The sequence below is a fragment of the Vigna unguiculata genome, chromosome 5 (assembly GCF_037176805.1).
Source record: "Vigna unguiculata cultivar grain cowpea cultivar isolate G323 ecotype 2 chromosome 5, ASM3717680v1, whole genome shotgun sequence".
Taxonomy (NCBI): domain Eukaryota; kingdom Viridiplantae; phylum Streptophyta; class Magnoliopsida; order Fabales; family Fabaceae; genus Vigna; species Vigna unguiculata.
In genome coordinates this window covers 52732500-52751620 of record NC_140796.1, presented here as the reverse complement: position 1 = coordinate 52751620, position 19121 = coordinate 52732500, and the positions used below count along the sequence as shown (strand labels likewise).

Here is a 19121-nt window from a genome sequence, read left to right as displayed (position 1 = left end):
GTGTTCATCACTGAAGATGGCACGTGAAGGGTTTATTCTGTTGGTGTTCTTCGCTCTTACCACACTCTCACCGATTGGTTTTGCGCAACACCAGTCATATGTTGTCGAAACTCTTTCTCTGAATCGAAGCAGTTTTCCCACAGGCTTCGTTTTCGGGACAGCATCCTCGGCTTACCAGGTAAATGTTTTTCTTATTTTTATCGAAAAACCATTCACATTTCAACCTAACCTTGCGTTGCATTGTTTTCTTATGTTTCTTCGTTGTATATGTATGTATAGTACGAAGGTGCGGCAAACGAAGGTGGAAGAGGACCAAGTATATGGGATGCATACACTCACAAATATCCAGGTTTTTTTTTTTTTTTTCTGTGTTTCAATCTGTAATATGATATCATAGTATTGTACTTTTTAAACTTAAAAATCATTGATAATGATGTGATTATAAATGTGTAATACTTGCAGAGAAGATAAGGGGTGAAAGTAATGGAGATGTAGCTGTTGACCAGTATCATCGCTACAAGGTAAACTTCAAATTTTAGTGATGATGACAACATAGGATTAATGAAGAAACCAATTATCTCTCTCCCTCAAAGTAATTAATTATTTTTCGGATGTTGTTTTATGTTTATATAACAGGAAGATGTTCAGATAATGAAGAATATGAATATGGATGCATACAGACTCTTCATCTCTTGGTCTAGAATCCTACCAAGTCAGATCGATCAAAGTTGATCAACAATTTATATTTTTGAAATTATTGTAGTTGGATCTTTCACATTAACAATTTCAATTCTTTTTGTTGTTCATATATAGATGGAAAACTGAGTGGAGGTATAAACCCAGAAGGAATCAGATATTACAACAACCTTATCGATAATTTGCTGGCCAACGGTCAAAATTCTTTTATACTCTTTTGTTTCTTATTAATTAAAGTTTACATTTTATGGTAAGTGACAACGTACATAAATATTAATGTTGCAGGTATAGAACCATATGTGACACTTTTTCACTGGGATCTTCCCCAAACTCTGGAAGAAGAATACGGAGGTTTCTTAAGTCGTCGCGTCGTGTAAGTTATACAAAAAATCATTTCTATTCAAAAACCAGTAGTAGCATAATTACAAAAAATCTGCTAAATTTTATGATAATTATGATATTTAAAATAATGATTTTGTTGTATTCTTGATTTTTCAGAGACGATTTTCGAGACTATGCAGAAATTTGTTTCAAGCACTTTGGAAACAGGGTGAAATACTGGATTACTCTGAATGAGCCATGGACTTTCACTAATACTGGTTATGCAGTTGGAAGCTTTCCACCAGGTCGATGCTCCAAATGGCTAGATTCAACTTGTTTCGGTGGTGACTCAGGAACAGAACCTTACATAGCTTCACATAATCTAATACTTGCTCATGCAGCCGCCGTACATGTCTACAAGAGCAAATTTCAGGTTTTTAGTTTTAAATCTTCATATTTTATTAGATATCCACATTGATGTGAGAACTCAAATATTCTGGTATAACACTCTTACTATTTAATTAACATTCAAAACACTTTATGCAGAGCACTCAGATAGGAGTCATCGGAATAACACTTAATTCGAATTGGTATGAACCATATTCAAATAGTGAAGCTGATAAAGAAGCAGCCATAAGAGCAGTTGACTTCATGTTTGGATGGTAAGTGCTTAACTCTACACCAGAACACACATTAATATTGAAGACAGTATTATGTCTTTTGTTTTCAACCATTCTCAAATTTGATATTTCCGTATGTAACAATAATTAAGGTACATGGATGGAGCCATTGACATATGGAAGATATCCAAAGAGCATGCGTTCTTTAGTTGGTAAAAGGTTGCCCAAGTTTTCAAAACATGAAGCAAAACTTGTTGCTGGTTCATATGATTTTCTTGGACTGAACTATTACACCACTAACTATGCTGCCAATACATCCAAAGCCAACAAACCTAGTTACACTACAGATGCTAATGTCAATCAAATAAGTGAGAAACCTTTTATATATCAATTATTTAAGTTATAAAGGTTGAGTATAGGAAAATCTCATTTTTCTTTCATTTTCATTTATCAGCTGTTCGCAACGGAGTTCCTATTGGTCCACGGGTATGAATTTGTTCATGTCAAATTGTAGAAACATAATGTTATATTGTTATTAGTTATTTTGTTTTTATATAACTTGATTTGTAATTATACTTGCAGTTTGGTCCAAGTTGGTTATATGTCTACCCCAAAGGACTTAGAAAACTGTTGCTTCATACCAATAATGTTTACAATAGACCTTTGATCTACATCACAGAAAATGGTAATTATATCAAAATTCATTTGTATTGTCTTCAAAAAGTGAATATTTGAACAAAATTATTCAAAAATAAGAATTTCAATATAAAGTTTGAATCTTTATATTATTTTGTTCTGACATAAATGTATATTACTTTTTATTAACAGGCATGGGTGATATTTACACTGATCCAACATTATCTGTTAAAGAAATGCTTCAAGATACTTACAGAATTGATTATTTTTACCGCCATCTTTATTATCTACTCTCGGCAATCAGGTAAATTCATCATTTTTCACACAATAATATTTATTTTTGTTAACTCTAATTTAAATTTATTTTTGTTGATTTTATAAGGGATGGCGTAACCGTAAAAGGATACTTTGCATGGTCATTGTTAGACAACTTTGAATGGAAAGACGGCTATGTAGTTCGATTTGGACTAAACTTTGTGGATCACAAAAGTGGTTTGAAGCGACATGCCAAACAATCCGCAAAATGGTTCAAAGCTTTTCTTCATAGAGATTAGACTTTGAGGGCATTCTCTTTAATGTAATGCCAATTTTATTTAATAATATTCAATAAAGTGTGTGTTATTATTATTATTTTTTAGTTAATGTAATGAAGTTTATTTAATATTCCCTCCAATCCTTTGATATGTCTGGTAAAACAATATTAATTACATTTTTGTTATTTGTACTTTTACAGTAAGGTGAAGTAGAAAATTTCATAAATATTTCATTAAAATAATATTATATTTTCTTTGTTTTTCTAAAAGAAATTCTAACAATGTAACAATCCAAAATATATATTTGACTATTTTTCTAAACTGAACATTTTTTTAATTATAAAACTACATACAAAATAAATAAAAAATATTTACAATAAAGTTAAAAATTAATTCTATAATTATAATAATAAAAATAATAATAATAATAATTTTTTATAATAAATTCAAAAACAAACCCAAATTAGTAAAAAAGACCATTTTTCTCAACTCTATCTTCATACACGGATACAAAAAAGATATGTGATACATTGAATATTTGAACCTTTTTAATATTTTAAATGTTTACTCTTGTTAAATGCATTTATTTATTTAAACTAGTAATAAAGAGAAAAAAAGTTATTTTTCAACTTTATGGAAAGATATAAAAGAGAGAGGAAAGCATAATATATTTTAATTCTAATTTTCATTTCAACCGTTAGTTTGATTTCATCAAACGGCTTGTAAAAGACGTGGAAAAGGGTCACAGAGAAATCGTGTAGGAGAGAATCCCTTTCCTATAAATATAAGAGTAGAGGGAAGAGCATAGCATAGGGAAGAAAACAGAGAGAGAAATGGTAGGAAGTGGATGCTTTTCAAACGCTCCTATTCTCAACGCTTCGAGCGGCGTTGGCCATGTTGTCAATGTCGGTGGTGTTAACTCCTACGTCACCGGTTCTCCTCTCGCCGTTCTTGCCATTCTTCTTGTTTCTGATGTTTACGGTATTCAACAATCTTCTTCTCTTTCGATAATTCGAGTCTTTCTGTGTGAATAATTCAGTTCGATGTTTATGTATATGTGATTTCGCTCCTTTCGGTTTTGCTGTAGCATATCAGTTTTACTCATATTGCTTTCTCTTACTTCCTTGTTTTGTGTATCAGTTTTATTATCTTCATTTAACTTCAGGCGCTCAATCTCTGTTTTGCAGGATTTAAAGCACCTCTGCTAAGGTATGGTGCTTAAATTAAATTTCATTTAACAATTCAACGTCTAAACCACAAATTAAACACTCATTTAGTTTAATAATTTAATGTCTAAATCACAAATGAAGCTCGCAGTTGATTTAACGATTTAATGTAATGTGTTCCGTGTTGATCAATGTTATCTGTTATGTATTGTGAAGGAAAATTGCAGACAAGGTTGCAGCTCATGGGTATTATGTCCTGGTTCCTGACTTCTTGCATGATGATCCTTATGATCCTAAGAATTTGTCGAGGCCAACCCGTGTTTGGTTAAAAGATCATGAACCGGTTAATTCTTACTTAATTATACTTTCTTGTTCTGATTTTGACAGAGGATTCACATGTTACAACTTGTGACTTGTATGAAAGTTGCACTGCATTCTGTGTGATGCTTACATTGCATATTAAATTTGTAGGGAAAACCTTCTGAAGAAGCAAAACCTATCATTGAAGCCTTAAGAAGAAAAGGTGTTTCCGCTGTTGGAATTGCTGGTTTTTGTTGGGGCGGTGAGTGATTTTCACTGAATTGGTGTTCTTTATCTCCTCTCCTATGTGTGATTTTGCAATTTTTGGTCACCTTTGGAATAATTCACAGAATGTTCTGCGTTTTTTCTCTTTCTCTCAGCCAAGATCGTTACCAACCTAGCAAGACCTGAACTTATCCAAGCTTCTGTGCTATTACATCCATCATATATAACTGTGGATGACATCCGTGGTATGAATTCTCAATATTTTAGATTGTTTCTTAATTTACATATTCTCTGTACACGATTCCAACTTCAAGTAGTACCTTCGTAAAGGAAAATTTGCTTTAACTAAACATGTTTTCATGCAAGAACCAAGAAAAATCCCTCTTTATGAATGATTAAAACGTTTCAAAATCACTAATGTTGTTTTTATTTCAAAAAGAACACCTGTAATGACTGAGATCAGTTTTTTTGTATTTTGTTTTTTAAATCTCCTTTCTTTCTGTCTTTCATTACCATTTCTTTAATGGTCGAATAATGATACAAATCTTAAACCAGTGATTGAGATGTTTGTATTCTCAAATAGTTAATTCTTGATCTTTTCAGGTGTTAATGTTCCAATTGCTATACTTGGAGCAGAGCATGACTCCCTCTCTCCTCCAAAGCTTTTGAAACAATTTGAAGAAGTCCTGAAAGCTAAACCTCAGGTACCATGAATGTTTTTCTTCTTTTTCTGATTATGTATTCTAATTTAGTATTAACTTGATGATTTGGTAATTAACTTTTGTAATTAGTTGCGTATGTGTTTTTGATATTATTATTGCAAGTCATTGTTGTCTTTTTCTAGTTATACAAATTTGGCTAGCTTTTACGTTAGACACGTAAAATTTGAGTCGGACCAAATGATTTTACATTAATCATTTTTAGGCATCCAAAGTATCTGTTTATGGGTCAATTTTGTGTATTCTCTAGTGGAGTTTATGACTTTGTACCAATTTTTGTTTTATGCAGATTGATAGTTATGTAAAAGTATTTCCTAACGTCTCACATGGTTGGACTTTGAGATACGACCCTACAGATCCAAAAGCTGCTATGGCTGCAGGGAAAGCTCACACAATCATGATAAATTGGTTTGATAAACATCTTAAGAAATAAGAAATCTTGTAATGTGATTTTTTATTGTACCAATATGTCATAATAATTCTCTGTTTGATAAAAAAAATTGTCAGACCATATGTTATGGGTACGACAAACTGACAAAAAAAAGTTCCCAATTTCCACCTAAAATTTGACAAAAACTAATTTTCAAATGTTGTATTAATAACTAATTTAATAATCTAATTTGCTGATTTGATTATTTTAGTCTCTTATTACTTTTTAATTCAATTTAATCATTTAATTTTTTTAAAAAGATTAATTTAGTCCTTTTTTTATTGAGTTGACGTTCAGACATATTATATGTCAATTTATAAAAAAATTAATTTTTTATTATTCTTTATTAATTTTTATTAATTTTTCAAAATTAAAATTGTCAGGTAATAATGGTAATAATTATTTTTTAATTTAGTCCTTCTATCTTTTAAAATGATCCAATTTGGATCTTTTCCATTTGAGATTAAATTAGAAATTAAACTTAACCAATAAAATAATATGAATATTTGGATGGAGTTATTTTATGTATAAATTTAAAAAAAATCATTTTAATATGTATATATAATTTGTAATTATCCTCATTTACTGATTTGGTCTTAGAGAGGAAATTATATCCTTTTAAAAGATAAAGAGGCTAAATTGAATAAAAAATTTAAATAGGATGACTAAATTAGAAAAAAAATCGCTATAACTAGACACAACCATAACTTGACACTTACACGTGACAATTTAAATTAAGAAAAAATATCCACAAATTGAGATGTGACCTACACAAACACAATGCTAATATCAATCTAACAAAAATTACCAAATTAAACTTTAAAAAAAAATTAAAAGACTAAATTGAGTAAAAAAATAATAAGAGAATCAACATGAACCAAGCAACAAATTAGATAATTATAAATAATTATTGTCATAAACTAATGTTTTATAAATCAAAACATTCTATTGTTAAAATCTATATAAAATATTATGAGGTATCAATCATGAATACGTAACCCAAATAAAATATCGGTTAATCATATGTGATATTTAATAAGTAAAAAGGTTATATAATTCATATGTTATTTTATGAAGAGAGTGTTTTACATAATTTTATAAAGTAGAGAATGAAATACTTAATTTAAAGATTAAACGCAAGTTTTCATAACAATATGAAGACAAAAATCATATTTAATTATAAAAAAAATTACTATCTAAAAGTATAATGTTTGTATTAGTGAATGTTAAATACATACATTTGAATTTAAAACTTTAAATTCTGTCCTTAGATACAGTTATTAATATAACGATAAATACATACAAAAATCATATTTAATTCTAAAAAAATAATTATCTAAAAGTATAACGTTTATATTAGTGAATGTTAAATACATACATTTGAATTTAAATTTTTAAATTTTGTCTGTACATACAGTTATTAATATAACGATTGCTATTTAAATGAATTATTTCCATTATCAAAAGAAAATATATAATATGAAAATATTTCCTGTTACGTCACTTAATTAATATGATCATAAGATAATTCTCCAAACGTTTGATGCATTAATTTTTAAAAGGCACACAAGTTGCATTTTTCTATGGAATAAGGTGTATATTTGTTAAACAGTAACTCAATGGATTATCGCAAACACTTTATTTTATCAGCAAATTCAACGAATATGTTAACAATGGGCTCAATAGGAGATCAGAAATGTTATTTCCTTTAAATGTTAATAAAGAATAAACTTTGGTGGGTTATTTTTCTTACTTGAGTTGTATTATTTTTATTATACATTTTTTACTTAATTAAATTTTAAGAATTTTATAAGTATAGATATTTTTAAATTGAGTTTTTATTGTAAAATTTGATTGCATTATGTGTATAAAATCTTTACATTTTCTGAGTCCCGATGACTAATATTTAAATAAAATCAAACCCTTTGTATTAAAACTATAAAAAACTTAAAGTTTAATTATGTTTTATGTAAAGATATGTGAGTAATGATTACTTCAACCAACTTAACAATAAAAATAAACGGAGAAACATAGTTGAAAAGTATATAATTTTAGATATTCAATAAAGTGAAACTGTTTAATAGAGTATTAATAAAAATGTTTAAAGTATATAATTTTTAGATATTTAATAAAATGATTTTTTTAATAAAGTCTTAATTAAAAAGATTTTAATTTATGAGAAACTGAAATTTTAATTAAGTCTAGTTTTTCTTCTTCTTTTTTTACTTATTTTATATTATTTTATTATAGTTATTCCTTGTTAATAAGTCAAATTTTCATGGTGGATAAACCAGAGATAAAGACATATACATATTTATAAGATGAAAGAAGACACAGTAGCATAAATCTAAATGTTCGCATGATCTTTTGAGAAAATGTTTCTTAGTTTAAATATTTTTTTGGTCCTATTTTTTTTTTTTTATTAATTTGGTTTTCATTTTGTTTTGGTGTTCAATTAGGTTATAATTTTGATCAATTTGATATTTTGTGTTAATGATATTTAGATAGTTAACGTGTATGTGAATGTTATATATAAAGTGTTAGTTTATGATTTTTTTTAAATTTTTTAGATTTTTTAGTGTTTTAGATTTTTTGAATTTTTCTAATTTAAAAAAATTGTCTCCATGTCAAGTTAGTATCGTGACACATGTCAACCTGATCGTCACATGTCACTTCATCATTATGTCATTTTTTTGTTCAATTTAGTTGTATTTGTTATTTTTGTTCAATTCAGTCATAATTTCTATTTTAATGAAATAATTTTGTCTTTTTCAAATTGAGACTAGTCTAATTTTTATATAAATGTTATACTAATATTTTTATTAAAATTGACATTTTTATTAATTATTTATAAAATTTAATTATAAATTACTAAGTTTAATTATAAACTCTATATAATTGTTAGATTTAATTATTAAATAGCATATAATTAATAGTAAAACATAAATTTAATATTTCTAAAATGTTTTGATATTTTTAGATGTAAAGTAAAACATAAATATAATATTTCTAATATTTTTAATATTTTTAAATATAAAGTAAAACATAAATTTAATATTTTTAAACATCAATTTTATAAACATTAGTGTATTTATAATATAATTATTAGAAGGAAAAATTTAATAATTATGTTATATTAATATTATAATAATTATATTCTATTTAATAATTGAATCTAAGGAATATATTAAGTTTATAATTAAATCTAATAATTTATAATTAAATTTTAAAAATAATTAATAAAAATGTGAGTTTTAATAAAAATATTTATATAAAATTTTATTTTAGACTCAATCTAGAACAATAAAATTTTTTTATTTTAACACAAATTAGGATTGAATCAAACAAAAATAACGAAAATAATGAATATGGATTGAATTAAACAAAAGATAATGATATAACCCTGAGTTGATATGTGTTTCACGATGTTGACACTACTAAAAATTCTCATATTACATGAAATTTTTTTTGCAAATTTGTTAAAAAAATTTGCAATAAAACACTTTTTCCTACTATTTTTTCTAAGAATATTAATTGACAAGTAATTCCTTCGTGGATAATTATTTCCTACAAAATTATAAGAGTTGTAAGTATTTTCTACAAAATTTGTTGTGAAAATTATTTTATACAAAATATTTTGCAAAAGAATTGACAACAATTTCCTATAAAAAAAATTCATAACAAAATTTGTAAGTATTTCCTGCAAAAATAATTTAAAAACAAAATGAACAGAAAATATGAATTTTTTTAATAATATGACTTGACATGTGAACATTATTTTAAAATTTAAAAAAAAATAGAAAACAAAAAAAATAAATATATTCATATACATTAACTATTTAAACGTCTTTAGAAAAAAATGAAATTGATCAAAATTATATTTAATTGAACAGTAAGATAAAATTATGTCAAACTAAACTAAATAGATGTTGTAAAATCCTATTTTATTGAGTGACCTAATGTTAAGGGCTGCCACACTGTTGGGCCTAAAGGGTTGGCCCATATGGTGCCAAGGCCCCTAAAGCAACCAAGGTCCCTCAATTGCAAGTCATTCTGGAAAATCAGTGTCCTAACTCACCATTTTCTCTCCACAGAACCTCTGCTAGGGTTTGGAGATCTACCCAAGTTCAAGTGAGCTCAACCTCCGTCTCCCGTTAGTTCTCGAACCTAGCCTTTCTAAGTTGTTTTCGTGGTTTATGTCGGGACTCACTGTGTGAATCCAATCTCCTTTGTCGTGCCACTGTTTCAGTTATAGATCTGTCCTTGGAGCTACTGGTTTCGCTGGCTTAAGAGTCGAAGTCCAATATTAGCCCTTTTCCAAGTAAGGGAAGCTAGGTTCTTTTTCGCGTTTTTGAAATATGTGGTTTGTTTTCGTTTCTGTTTCATGCTTAAATGATTGGAAAACGTTAGTTTTGGTATATTTCTGAGTTAGGGGTTCAAATATTCATGAAACTGTGATGTTTAACGTCATTTCTCGTATTCTGATGCGTCGCACAGTCGTTGGCGAGTTTCTTGGCTTGCTGGGCGACGGTGTATTTTTCTGATATGCGCAATTTTAGTAAAATTGACTTTCCCGACTCATTAACCGTTGGATTGAGCTCAAATTTTGACATGTGGTTCATAACATGCTATTTTATGGTTTGTCTGGTTGGATTGTCAATTAGATGTCTATAGCTTGAGAAATGTGTCACGCATTACTGCAATGATTTTGGTTTTGTGATAATAAATTTTCTTGAGAATTTTGGTGTAAGAATTATGGTTGTGGGTTGTGCTTGATTGTATGGAATTTCAAGTATTTAAATGTTAGCACTCATTTATTTGGGATGAATACTATTTTGTGATATATGTATGTCTTGGTATGCATTCATGGAGTGTGAATGATGAACTTTGATAAATCTTGGCATGCGATTTCAATGAAATGGTTGGTTATATATGTGGTAATGAATTCGATATGAACAATAAGGTTACATTGATGGCATGGTATTGGTATGAGATGAAGTTCTATATCCCCGAATTGGGAAGAATGGGATGGTATAAAATCAACATGGAATATGAATGAGGATGGGTTACAAAGGATGGCGTGAGGTGTTAAATGCATGATCAATATTATTTGTTTGTTTGGAATGTGATTGGTATGTTGTCAGTACGTAAATCCTTGAGATCTCTAGGTGGGATTTCAGAGTCGTGTTTCAGTGGTCGGGACGTAATTCCATGGTCCTTATTAGTGGGTGTCCATGGTGGTGCCTCATCTGTATAATTTGGTAAGGATTCAAGGTAAGGTTGCATCTTGACACTCTAAGGAGTCAGTTAGTCTCACTTAGAGCGGACTGACTCTTGTGGTGAGAGTAGCAGAAGGCCTGAAACTCACCAAGGGATAACCTTGTGTGTGAGGGATTGATTCATTGTAACACTTGTAACACATAGCTCGGGGGTGAACAGAGGTATCCACCACAAGTGCAAGCATCCGCTGAATCCGACCAGATTATATGTATCCGGATGAGTCGAGTTGAGTCTTAGTGTATTGATTGGAAGGTCATAATCTGCTTGGATGATGTATGTATATTGGATTGTGAAAGTATATCTGATTGCATGATAAAACTAATTTTGGCTCTAGCTTACCCTTCTGTTGTTTGTTGTATATTTTGTGGTGTGGTTTTTTCTTTTGCAATGATCATCAACTTATTGATGTGAGCAGAGGTGAGAACTCCCCGTAATCATCAGGGTGATGGAGGTTTCGCTGCATAGTCTGCTTGGACTGGATCTAGGTTTACTTGGACTTTCCTTTAGGGCTATGGCCCGTGTACCGCTGGTCTTTAGGCTTAAAATTCTAAATGTTGATGATTTATATTTTATACTTTGTTATGGCATCGTAGTGTGTCCTTTTCTTATTCGGATTTTCTCTTGGATAATCTAGAGGAATATTGTCTACACTCCAGGACTTTGTTTCTAATACTATTCTGCGTGACATTCCTTTAATTAGCATTATTAATTAAATGAGGTGTTAGAGATGTGGCGAAAATAAGGATAAAATGTATTTAAGCCTTGTTTTTCTGATGAATGATATTATTCAATTTATATTTTTGCATGATTTAAAGATCAACATCAATTAGAATGAGTTGACTTTTGTTGATAGTTCTAGTACATATCTAAGGATCATAATGTTATCAAACCAGTAGATTATATCTAATCTCATTCAAAACACTTAGAATTAATATGCAAACCCAAACTGAAGTGGATATAGATACATAATATCAAAATATCAAATAAATATCTTTCAAAAAAATTGTATTGAACACGTCTCCAAAAAAAAAAATAATACTTAATTCATTCTAAACACAAATGATAGAGAATCTCAACTCTATATAGGTCCCAGTGTTTGGTCATAAAATTTGATATATGGTTTTAATATGGTTGAAAGAATTTTCAAGCCATTTATATTAAATTAATTGCGATAAGAGTGCATACTCTAAATCTCTTTTGAAAAAAAAAAAAGTTTCTCTCTCTCAACCTTTTTTCTTTATATTAAATATCAGTTTATTAGTTTTTTCAGATGCTCCGACAAATGTAGTATTACATTTTTTAACTATTAAACTATGCTACTTTGTTATATTTTTTATTATAATAAATATGATCAGTTATTACACAATATATATGTATATTATTTTGGTAATTCAAAATTTTTATATTATTTTTTAATATGTAATTAGTTTTAATTGTCACATTTTGATTATTGACTACTATTTAATTTGAAGAATCTTAAATTAATCATGTACTACTCTTAGTTAATATTTAAAATATTGTTTTTAGTATTATTTGAGAATTAAGAATATGATTATTTGAATCATATTGTAATATATTGTAATAAGATTGGCCTAATAATGAATTGGACCAGGACTAATAATTGGACAGTTGACGAGTCCCTATCTATTCTAAAAAATATTATAAATTTGTCATCCATCGAACAACACGTCTTGTCTAAATAATTTCCTAAGATGTGTACAAAAAACCGTCAAGAATAAAATTCAGTGATTCTTACAGATAATTAGGTATATATATTCTGTAATTACATTGTTTTCGTATTTATAAATATTATTTTATAAAGTTCCTTTATATTCTTCGTAATTTAAAATTTTCAAATTTTTATTAACATTTTTTAGGCATGTTTAATATATGAATATTAATTTTTTTAATTTTATTTAAACTCTATTTACAACTAAGATATAATTAAACTCGATCATATTTATTTAGTTTTGAGTATTATCTATTAAAGAAAAAAAAATCTAATATTCAATTAAAAATGAAAGAACCTCTGCTTTTTCTTATTTCTAAATTTAAAATTCTAACTAATATTTTCAATGTGAATCATACATGTATACTGATTTTTATGTTAATTAATATATATAATAATTATTAAAAATTAAATATATGTCCAAATATCTTAATTATTAAATAAATAATAAAGTTAATATTTTTACAATAAAAATATAATTTTTAAATCATCATATATTTAAAAATAAAATATGATGATATTTATTATAACTTTTAGTTTGCTATTATAATTAACGAATGCATTATTAGCTGCATCTAGACGATTTGTAGATATGATGTGATGATATATGTCTATCTACTGCACCTACGAACAAATCGATCACAATCTCATAGCATTCATTTTTTCAGTCAAACCCGAAAATCATTCTTCATAAAGAAATTCAATCTAACACCATTTGTTTCAAACCTTTAGGAGCATAAAATAATTTATTAGCCACGTTTCAAATATTATATTCCAACATTACATTTTGTTCACTTTACCATTCAAGTTATTAACACTTTAATCTATAACAATATATAAAGATACATGAAGAGATTATCTCTTTTATATCCACATTTCAAAATATCAATTTTACTCTTTAGAATATAATTATTTATTAAACTTTTGAGAATTAACCGTTACTTTTACAAGTTCTTTTATAAAATTGTATATCTTTACTTCTTCTCTTTTTCTCTATTTATCAACAATTATTTTTTCATTTTTTTTTATATATTTTATTTTATTTTTAATAAATAATTTTATTTTATATATTAACTTAATAACATTATATTATCATTTGCTATTAATATAATATCACGTATATTTAAAAATGCCAAACACGACAGTACCTATGTGATGTGTGTATGATGGTATAATATAACGTGTTTATTGAAACTGAATCAATATTGAGCTGCCTTAATTAGACCTAATTGTATTCCACCTAATAGAATTACTCAGTCTCCATTGGGACGACATGTTCCCGACCACTTCTTACACCGGCCACTCATCACACCTTCCATTCCGACTCTACCAGTCAACATTGCGTGTTACTTTCAGTCTTTATTATATTCCAAATGTGTAGAGTATGGAACTCAAATGCCGGCAACAATCCTGCTCAAGATACAATAACTTAAGGACAGGAAATTAATACTACTATGCATGTGTTAGACTTTTCAAACATTTTTCTTGATAAGATTATTTTCAATGTTCAAAATAACATTACTTATTATATTTTATTATTTACTTAATTTTTAATTTATTGTGATTGAAAACCGACAAAGATAAGATTTTATAAATTTCTAAATAAACGAATTTTAAACAAAGTAAACAAATTTCTACATAATTTTTTTAACATAATTAAATAAAAAAAAGGAAGCTTCTTAGTATTTCTTAAAATACTTTATCATTATAATAACTTTTCTTAAAAATGAAGTAACAGTCACAACAAATATTTAAGAAACTTTTATGAGAGATGTGAGAAAAAATACTTTAAACAACACTTAACTGTGTATATAGGGTGGACAGATATTATCAACATAGCATAATTTAATGGCGGCTTTTATGGTATTGCATGTTTCAAACATCAAATTTTGTCTTCTTTTTTTTTTGGTCAACACCAGTAATCCACATAATATTAAATAAGCAAGTGGCACGTCCTTTCAAAAGTTTGATTGTAATGACCATTAAAACCCTGCATCAGTCAGGCATATAAGGTGAATAGGAATGTGAGCATAGCAGAAGGAAAAGAGAGAGAGACAACAATGGTGGGAGGTGAATGCATTTCAAACCATCCTATTTTCAATACTTCAAGTGGTGTTGGTTATGTTACCAATATCGCTGGTGTTAACACCTACGTCACTGGTTCTCCTCTCGCCATTCTTGCCATTGTTCTTATTTCTGATGTTTATGGTATGCTGTTCTTTCTTCCAAACATTATTACTGGGTTCTGTTCTGTTTCTTGTTATAGAATACTGAAACCACTGACTTGTTCTTCTTCTGATTCATTCCTTCTTCATTTTGTCTTGTAGGATTTAAACCGCCACTTTTAAGGTATGTTACTTTCAACGACTACTAATTTACTGAGTAAGAAAATACTATTTCTATGGAGGCAACAAGGCATAAAATCAATTGAATTCTTAAAATAGTTTAATAACAAACATTTTGAATGGTTTCAACTGTTTAGGAAAATTGCAGACAAGGTTGCACACCACGGGTATTTTGTGGCGGTTCCTGACTTCTTCCATGGAGAACCCTACAATCGTGACAATGCCAGCAGGCCTTTCACTCCTTGGTTAAAAGATCATGACCCGGTTAGTTCTTACTTTACCATAATTTCTTCCATATCATTGTCATTAAGAAAAAAAATGAATCCAGATTATTTATTGAATTTTTTAGTGCTCTCCTGTGTTTACACTATATTTTAAAATTAACCATCATTAATATATTTTAAAAACACGACAGATAAACAGTACTGAAAAATTGAACAGAAAATCCAAATTCGTAAATAAGGTTCCGACACCGGCTATTAAATGTGCAGGCAAAAGGTATTGAAACTGCAAAACCTATTATTGAAGCCTTGAAAAGAAAGGGTGCTTCTGCTGTTGGAGTTGCTGGTTTCTGTTGGGGTGGTAAGTGGCTTCCACTATATTAGTGTTCTTTTATCTCCTCTTCTATGTCTACTCTGCAATTTCAGGTCACCTTAAGTATAAATCTGTAATGTGTTTTTCTGTTTCTCTCAGCTAGGACTGTAACTAACCTTGGAAAAGCCAAACTTGTTAAAGCTTCTGTGCTATTACATCCATCATATATCACTGTGGATGACATCCGTGGTATGAATTCTCAATCAGATCAATAACTTCAACTTTTTTGTGAATTCAACTTGTTATAGTGCTTCTATTTTCTTGTGAATCTGTTTTTAATGCTGTCTTTCATTTACCATTTGTTTATGGTTGAATAAAGATACAATTCTGAAAAGCAGTTATTTGATATTTTTCAGGCGTTGAAGTTCCAATTGCTATACTTGGAGCTGAGCATGACTCACTCTCTCCTCCAAAGCTTTTAAAGCAATTTCAACAAGTCTTAAATGCTAAACCAGAGGTAGAATGAAACTTATAATTAACACTTTTTAGTTATCCAATATTTGTATTTTGTATGGCCATTAATGGACATATTTAGTGAAATATCTGTGCACTTTATGAGTTGTGTATTGATTTTTGTTTTGGTTTGTTCAGATTGATAGTTACGTGAAGATATTTCCTAACGTCTCACACGGTTGGACTGTGAGGTACGATCCTAATGATCCAAAAGCTGTGAAAGCTGCAGGGAAGGCTCATAAAATCATGATAAATTGGTTTGATAAACATCTTAAGAAGTTCTGAGAAATGCTGTCATGTGATGTTTCGTTTGTATCATTGTGTCTGGTTGGAGGATGAAGAAGAGGAGCTTCTCATTCCACGTTGTGTTTGTATCAGGACAGATGTAAGAGTGTGACAGATTTAACCATAAAAATATTTTACAGAACCCAATTTTTAAATGCCCTGTTTAAAGTTATTTCCAAATATATTAAGGGCGTCGTATATTGTTTTAGATCAAACTAGTGTATGTCTTTTAAATTTTAGATAAAAAATAAAAATAAAAAAATCCATGTGACCATCACCATTCATTACCGTTCATTATTTAAGCAGTATCAACAAAAAATATCAAATTGAACAAAATTAATAAAAATGGAAACCTGATTAAAAAAATAATATTTGAATTAAAATGACAAAATTTAACAAACATAAAAACTAAATATGTATTTTAACCTAAATATTGACTCCTTTAACCTCAATAAAATTCCAATCCTAAAATGTTATAGCAATGAAAACCAAAACAATGCTTGTTGAAATACAACAATTTTGTGTGTGTGTTTGGTCTTAAATTTGCAAGCTCATATTCAAATTTATTTTGCATTAAAAGCCACAATTTAACAAATTTTTGTTCTAATTTATTGAGCTTCAAACATAAATTGTTTCAAAGCAAAACTATAAAGTTTTTCCATTTAATAAAATTTTCGGTTTTAATCAACTAATTTTATTTTATTTAATATTGCTTTCAATATTATTTGAGAATTAATAATATGATTATTTGAAATAAGATTGGCCTAATAAATAATGAATTGGAGCATGACTAATAATTGGACAGTTGACGAGTCCCTGTCTATTCTAAAAAATATTATAAATTTGTCATCCATCAAACAACACGTCTTCTCTAAATAAATTCCAAAGATGTGTATACAAAACTGTCAAGAATAAAATTCAGTGATGCTTACAGATAATTAGGTATATATATTCTGTAATTACATTGTTTTCGTATTTATAAATATTATTTTATAAAATTCCTTTATATTCTTCGTAATTTAAAAATTTCAAATTTTTATTAACTTTTTTTAGGCATGCTTAATATATAAATATATTTTTTTTAATTTTATTTAAACTCTATTCATAACTAAGATGACTAAAATCGTATTTATTTAGTTTTTAGTATTATCTATTAAAGAAAAAAAACTCTAATATTCAATTAAAAATGAAAGAACCTACACTTTTTCTTATTTCTAAATTTAAAATTCTAACTAATATTTTCAATGCGAATCATATATGTATACTGATTTTTATGTTAACTAATATATATAATAATGATTAAAAATTAAATATATGTACAAATATCTTAATTATTAAATGAATAATAAAACTAAGATTTTTACAATAAAAATATAATTTTTAAATTATTATATATTTAAAAATAAAATATGATAATATTTATTATAATTTTTAGTTTGCAATTATAGTTAAGATTAAAATACTCCGTTGATCCTAATTTTTGTACCAAAATCTCAAGTTGGTCTTCGCATTTTTATTAATCTCAATTAGGTCCTTATTTTTGTAAATTAGTATCAATTAGGCTATTTCCGTTAGTGTAGAACTAACATGTTAAGTAGGTGCCACGTGTCAGTTTCTCGTTTTTTTGAATTTTTAATTTTTTTTTGAATTTTTGAATTTTTTTTTAAATTTTTGAATTTTTTTTTAATAAATATTTATGCCATGTGTTACGTTTGTAGTGTGCCACGTGTCAATCTAATATGGTGACACGTGTCAAATTATTGTATGAATTTCAATTTTGTCTTCATATTTGTTAATTTGATTTGATTTCAGTCCCAAATTTTTTTAAAAAAATTTAATTTCATGTGCTCCAAATTTAGACCAAATTTAATTTTTATATAAATGTAATGATGATATTTTTATTACAAGTGATATTTCTATTACATATTTTTAACAATATTTAATTTATTTAAATTTATATTTTACATTAAACTTTATTTAAATTTTATTTTAAAATTATAAATATATAGATTAATAAATTTTTATTCGAAATATTTGTATAACATTCTATATCAACAATATTTTAGAGTTGACTTAAAAATAACAATTTTATAAATTCAAATGTAAAATTTTAAAATAATTTTATAACAAATTAAAATAAATATATTTAAAATTTTAATATTAAATACAATTAATATTATTAAAATATTTAATAAAAATAGTCACAACATTATATAAAAGTAAAATTTGGTCTAAATTTAGTGTGTCTAAAATTGAAAATTTTTAAAAAAATTTGGGACTCAAATCAAATCAAATTAACAAATATGATGACCAAATTGAGATTCAAACCATAATTTGACATGTATCACTGTATTAGGTTGACACGTGGTACACTACAAACGTGACACGTGGCATAAAGATTTTTTTTAAAAATTTAAAAAAATTTAAAAAAAAAATAAAATAAAATTCAAAAATTCCAGAAAATGAAAAGCTGACACGTGACACTTACTTAACGATGTTAGTTCTACACTACCGAAAATAACCTAATTGATATTAATTTAAATTAATAAAATTATGAGAACCAAATTAAAATTTTGATAAAAAAAAATGAGTACCAACAAAGTATTTTAACTTATAATTAACGAATGCATTATTAGCTGCATCGTCTAGACGATTTGTGATTTTTAGATATCATGTGATGATATGTCTATCTACTGCACCTAGGAACAAATCGATCATAGCATTCATTTTTCAGTGAAACCCGAAAATCATTCTTGATAAAGATATTCAATCTATCGCCATTTGTTTGA

General features: G+C 27.4%; 3 protein-coding genes across 3 annotated transcripts; all 3 read left to right on the top strand.

Moving 5' to 3' along the window:
- On the top strand, window positions 1-2903 carry LOC114183693 (beta-glucosidase 24-like). The gene is made up of 13 exons (XM_028070806.2): window positions 1-178; window positions 280-349; window positions 463-521; window positions 637-712; window positions 814-891; window positions 982-1069; window positions 1195-1450; window positions 1564-1680; window positions 1795-2005; window positions 2092-2123; window positions 2220-2322; window positions 2466-2577; window positions 2656-2903. Exons 1-13 carry the CDS (start codon window positions 17-19, stop codon window positions 2825-2827), a joined length of 1536 nt encoding a protein of 511 aa, XP_027926607.1. The 5' UTR covers window positions 1-16; the 3' UTR covers window positions 2828-2903.
- Window positions 2904-3605: 702 nt separating this feature from the next.
- LOC114183692 (endo-1,3;1,4-beta-D-glucanase-like) lies at window positions 3606-5849 on the top strand. The gene is made up of 7 exons (XM_028070805.2): window positions 3606-3787; window positions 3994-4015; window positions 4189-4315; window positions 4444-4534; window positions 4653-4742; window positions 5101-5201; window positions 5506-5849. Exons 1-7 carry the CDS (start codon window positions 3640-3642, stop codon window positions 5647-5649), a joined length of 723 nt encoding a protein of 240 aa, XP_027926606.1. The 5' UTR covers window positions 3606-3639; the 3' UTR covers window positions 5650-5849.
- Window positions 5850-14626: 8777 nt separating this feature from the next.
- On the top strand, window positions 14627-16487 carry LOC114183723 (endo-1,3;1,4-beta-D-glucanase-like). The gene is made up of 7 exons (XM_028070840.2): window positions 14627-14863; window positions 14983-15004; window positions 15138-15264; window positions 15492-15582; window positions 15694-15783; window positions 15951-16051; window positions 16186-16487. Exons 1-7 carry the CDS (start codon window positions 14716-14718, stop codon window positions 16330-16332), a joined length of 726 nt encoding a protein of 241 aa, XP_027926641.1. The 5' UTR covers window positions 14627-14715; the 3' UTR covers window positions 16333-16487.
- Window positions 16488-19121: the final 2634 nt, after the last annotated feature.

Excerpts from the sequence above, each read along its gene's own strand:
- LOC114183693 (XM_028070806.2), top strand. The coding sequence starts at position 17 with ATGGCACGTGAAGGGTTTATTCTGTTGGTGTTCTTCGCTCTTACCACA. Across the intron at positions 179-279 it reads CAGCATCCTCGGCTTACCAG|TACGAAGGTGCGGCAAACGA; the intron begins GTAAATGTTTTT and ends ATGTATGTATAG. Across the intron at positions 2,578-2,655 it reads TATCTACTCTCGGCAATCAG|GGATGGCGTAACCGTAAAAG; the intron begins GTAAATTCATCA and ends TGATTTTATAAG.
- LOC114183692 (XM_028070805.2), top strand. The coding sequence starts at position 3,640 with ATGGTAGGAAGTGGATGCTTTTCAAACGCTCCTATTCTCAACGCTTCG. Across the intron at positions 4,316-4,443 it reads GGTTAAAAGATCATGAACCG|GGAAAACCTTCTGAAGAAGC; the intron begins GTTAATTCTTAC and ends TTAAATTTGTAG. Across the intron at positions 4,743-5,100 it reads AACTGTGGATGACATCCGTG|GTGTTAATGTTCCAATTGCT; the intron begins GTATGAATTCTC and ends TGATCTTTTCAG.
- LOC114183723 (XM_028070840.2), top strand. The coding sequence starts at position 14,716 with ATGGTGGGAGGTGAATGCATTTCAAACCATCCTATTTTCAATACTTCA. Across the intron at positions 15,583-15,693 it reads TGCTGGTTTCTGTTGGGGTG|CTAGGACTGTAACTAACCTT; the intron begins GTAAGTGGCTTC and ends TGTTTCTCTCAG. Across the intron at positions 16,052-16,185 it reads TCTTAAATGCTAAACCAGAG|ATTGATAGTTACGTGAAGAT; the intron begins GTAGAATGAAAC and ends TGGTTTGTTCAG.